This window comes from Tenrec ecaudatus, chromosome 1 (genome assembly GCF_050624435.1).
Source record: "Tenrec ecaudatus isolate mTenEca1 chromosome 1, mTenEca1.hap1, whole genome shotgun sequence".
Taxonomy (NCBI): Eukaryota; Metazoa; Chordata; class Mammalia; order Afrosoricida; family Tenrecidae; genus Tenrec; species Tenrec ecaudatus.
The window spans coordinates 72,411,482-72,415,022 of NC_134530.1; the positions used below are offsets into that span (position 1 = coordinate 72,411,482).

A 3,541-nucleotide genomic window follows, 5' to 3' on the forward strand; every position below is an offset into this window, starting at 1 on the left:
CGCGTCCCCGCTGCGCTGCAGCCTTGGTGGCCCCGGGGCGCCGCCTGGGGGAGACGATGGGTGGGGAGGGGACTGTCGCCACTTCTCCCGGCTCGGGTTGGGGTCCCCTGGAGCCTGGCCATCCCGGAGCTGAGCGGACTGGAGGCGGCGGCGGCTCAACCGAAAGGAGGAGGGTTTGCGGGAGCTGCTGCGGAGAGGGGGCACCCGCCTGCCTGCGGCCACCCGAGCCGAGCTCCCGCCGCGGCGGCGGTGAGTTCCCGCCGGACCCTCCGCGGAGGCCCTGGACCCGCCCCGCTCGCCCCACCCTGCCAGAGAGCTCCGCCCCAGCCCTGGGTTCTTCCGCCCAGGGCTGCCGCTACGCCGGAGGGGCTCATCCCCTGACTCCCCCCACCCGGGGGGTCGAGGGTCCGGGTGGCGGAGGCGAGGGCAGGCTCGAGCTCCGCCCCCGGCCCTAGGTGCAGACCTGCGCTGGGGCTCGGCGGGCGGGCGGGCGGCGGGAGAGACCGGCCAGGCCAGTGCGCAGCGGGAGGGCAGAGAGGCCGCGCTGGGCCACGAGGGGGCGCCGCAGAGCCGGGGGACACCCCTCCCTCCTGGTCCGCCTCGGCCCCCCGCCCCTCCCCGCCCGCCCGCCCGCCCGCCCGCGCGCAAAACACACTGGCCCCAGAGGCAGCGCCGCCGAGCCCGAGCCCGAGCCGCGGCCGGAGCGGAGCCGGAGAGCGGCGGCGGCGGCGGCACCATGACCCTGGGCAGCTGCTGCTGCGAGATCATGTCCTCCGAGAGCTCCCCGGCCGCGCTGTCCGAGGCGGACGCAGACATAGACGTGGTGGGCGGCGGCGGCAACGGCGGGGGCGAGCTCCCTGCCCTCTCTGGGCCCCGCGCCCCCCGGGACGTGCTCCCCAACGGCCCCCAGCTCCCCCCGGAGGACGCAGAGGCGGACGCAGCCGAGGACGAAGAGGAGTCCGGCGGCTGCTCGGACGGAGAGCCCCGAGTCCTAGCGCCCCGGGGGGCGGCGGCCACCGCTGGAAGTCCGGGGCCGGGCGTGGCGGCGACCCGGGGCGCGGTGGGACCGGGACCCGGGCCGCCGTCGGGGGGCGCGGCGACGCGCAGTCCTTTGGTGAAGCCGCCCTACTCGTACATCGCGCTCATCACCATGGCCATCCTGCAGAGCCCCAAGAAGCGGCTGACGCTGAGCGAGATCTGCGAGTTCATCAGCGGCCGCTTCCCCTACTACCGGGAGAAGTTCCCCGCCTGGCAGAACAGCATCCGCCACAACCTCTCGCTCAACGACTGCTTCGTCAAGATCCCCCGCGAGCCGGGCAACCCCGGCAAGGGCAACTACTGGACGCTCGACCCGGAGTCGGCCGACATGTTCGACAACGGCAGCTTCCTGCGGCGCCGCAAGCGCTTCAAGCGGCAGCCGCTGCCGCCGCCGCATCCACACCCGCACCCGCATCCGGAGCTGCTGCTGCGCGGAGGGGCCGCGGCGGCCGGGGACCCCGGCGCCTTCCTGCCGGGATTCGCCGCCTACGGCGCCTACGGCTACGGCTACGGGCTGGCACTCCCGGCCTACAGCGCACCCCCGCCTGGCCCAGCCCCGCACCCGCACCAGCACCCGCACGCCTTCGCTTTCGCCGCCGCCGCCGCTGCGCCCTGCCAGCTGTCGGTGCCCCCAGGCCGAGCCACGGCGCCTCCACCCGGACCCCCGACGGCGTCGGTGTTCGCCAGCCCGGCCTCTGCCGCAGCTCCTGCGCCTGTCCCGGGCACTGGGCCGGGCCCGGGCCCCGCGGGTTTGCCGGCCTTTCTGGGCGCGGAGCTCGGCTGCGCCAAAGCGTTTTATCCCGCGTCACTGAGCCCTCCCGCAGCGGGCGCCACGGCCGGTCTGTCCACCGCACTCCTGCGCCAGGGCCTCAAGACAGACGTGGGTGGCGGTGCGGGCAGTGGGGGCACCGGGCCCGGGCAGAGGCCTTCCTTCTCGATAGACCACATTATGGGCCACGGTGGTGGCGGGGCAGCACCCCAGGGCGGCAGCGAAGGCTCCCCAGGATCACCGTTCGCAGCGGCTGCAGGCCCCGGGGGTCAAGCCCAGGTTTTGGCAATGCTGACTGCCCCAGCGCTGGCTCCAGTGGCCGGCCACATTCGCCTATCGCACCCTGGGGACGCGCTCCTGTCCTCTGGGCCCCCGTTTGCCAGCAAAGTCGCGGGCCTCAGTGGCTGCCACTTCTGACCGAGGCAGGCCTAGGGCGGGTTAGGCCTGCACTCCTCACAGCCTCCCTCCCGGAGCTCCTGCGGTCCCAGCGGATCTCAGGGAGTCTATTTATGAAGAGTCTCCAGACCTCGGGCGGCGCGAGGCTCCACGCTCAGAATCTCCCCGAGTGTTGGGACGAAGCGGGCTCCATCGCTCCGAGAGGAAGCCGGGCTTTAAGTGACCAGGCCGAAAGCAAAGACCCCCCTGTCCCAGTTGAGCAGTAGCAGGGCGGGATGGGTGGGAATTTTCACCTTTCCCAGCCTCTGCATCTCCTGGCCTTCCCAGGAAGAGTGCTTTCTAGGGAGAGATGCGGGCCAGGCCCTGCGGATCGCGCCTGAAACACCTACTGCCTGTCCCTTACTTCTCCAGAGTGGAGGCCCTGCTTGTCTGATATTATAATTTAAACACACCTATCATCCACTTTATGCTAAAAAAGAAAGCCTCCCTGATCGCCCGCCCCCCCCCCTTATTCTTGAAGGAAGTTCATCCTTCTGAAGCCCAAAGCACTGTCTACACAGTGGAAGCTAAACGGAGAACTGTCTCCACCATCCCCATTCCCACTCCACCGAGAAAACCCCTTCTCTTTTTGTGTGTGTGTTTGGGTTCTTTTAAAAGGAAGATTCTCCCTTTCCCCGCAGCTGGTTGGGTCCAGACACCCAGAACAGCAGCCCCATCAGCATCCCCTGCCCCCAGGCCCTGTGATATTTATTGTAGCTTGAAGCAATGAGGTTGGGGTGGGAGAGAAGAGTCGGGGTCAGGGACTGGAGAGGTGGGGGATGGGCCAGGGGACATCCTGTGGCAGAAGCGCCCCTGATTCTGTGTAAATAGCTGTCTAGCGGGCTGCTGTCGGCTTTCTCCACTGGGTGTGCGGAGATTGAGGTTTCTCCACCGATGGGGACACTGAAAGCCTCTGATGGTTTATGTGGAAGAAAAGAAAAGGAAACTGTCCTCTCCACCGGCCCAGTCCTCCTCGGTGTCATTTGAATAAATGTATGTGAACCTCCTGCAGTCACCAGCTCTGTGTGCTTGCCTGGCCACCCCTGCCAAGGCTTTCCCAGAAGGTCCCCAGCCCTGGGCAGTCAAGAAGTGAGGAAGGGTCTCTGGGAAACCCAGGCAGGCAGAAGAGGGTTTAAACTTTTCAAATTCAGGGGACACTGTGGCATCAAAATGTTCATGGGGTCAGGATTGGGGTGGGGCAGCCTGTGATTCCCACCTCCACCCCCACCCAATCCCAACACTTTCATTTTCGCTCTCTCTGAGGGAGGTTTCTGCCTGGGGTTTGGTTCAGGAGGGGTC

General features: G+C 68.0%; 1 protein-coding gene across 1 annotated transcript; it reads left to right on the forward strand.

Annotated features, from left to right (window-relative positions):
• The first annotated feature begins 659 nt into the window (after window positions 1-659).
• FOXD2 (forkhead box D2) lies at window positions 660-3,213 on the forward strand. The gene has a single exon (XM_075539735.1). It carries the CDS (start codon window positions 737-739, stop codon window positions 2,222-2,224), a length of 1,488 nt encoding a protein of 495 aa, XP_075395850.1. The 5' UTR covers window positions 660-736; the 3' UTR covers window positions 2,225-3,213.
• Window positions 3,214-3,541: the final 328 nt, after the last annotated feature.

Bases quoted from the DNA above. Each gene is read 5' to 3' on its own strand.
- FOXD2 (XM_075539735.1), top strand. From the start codon at position 737: ATGACCCTGGGCAGCTGCTGCTGCGAGATCATGTCCTCCGAGAGCTCC.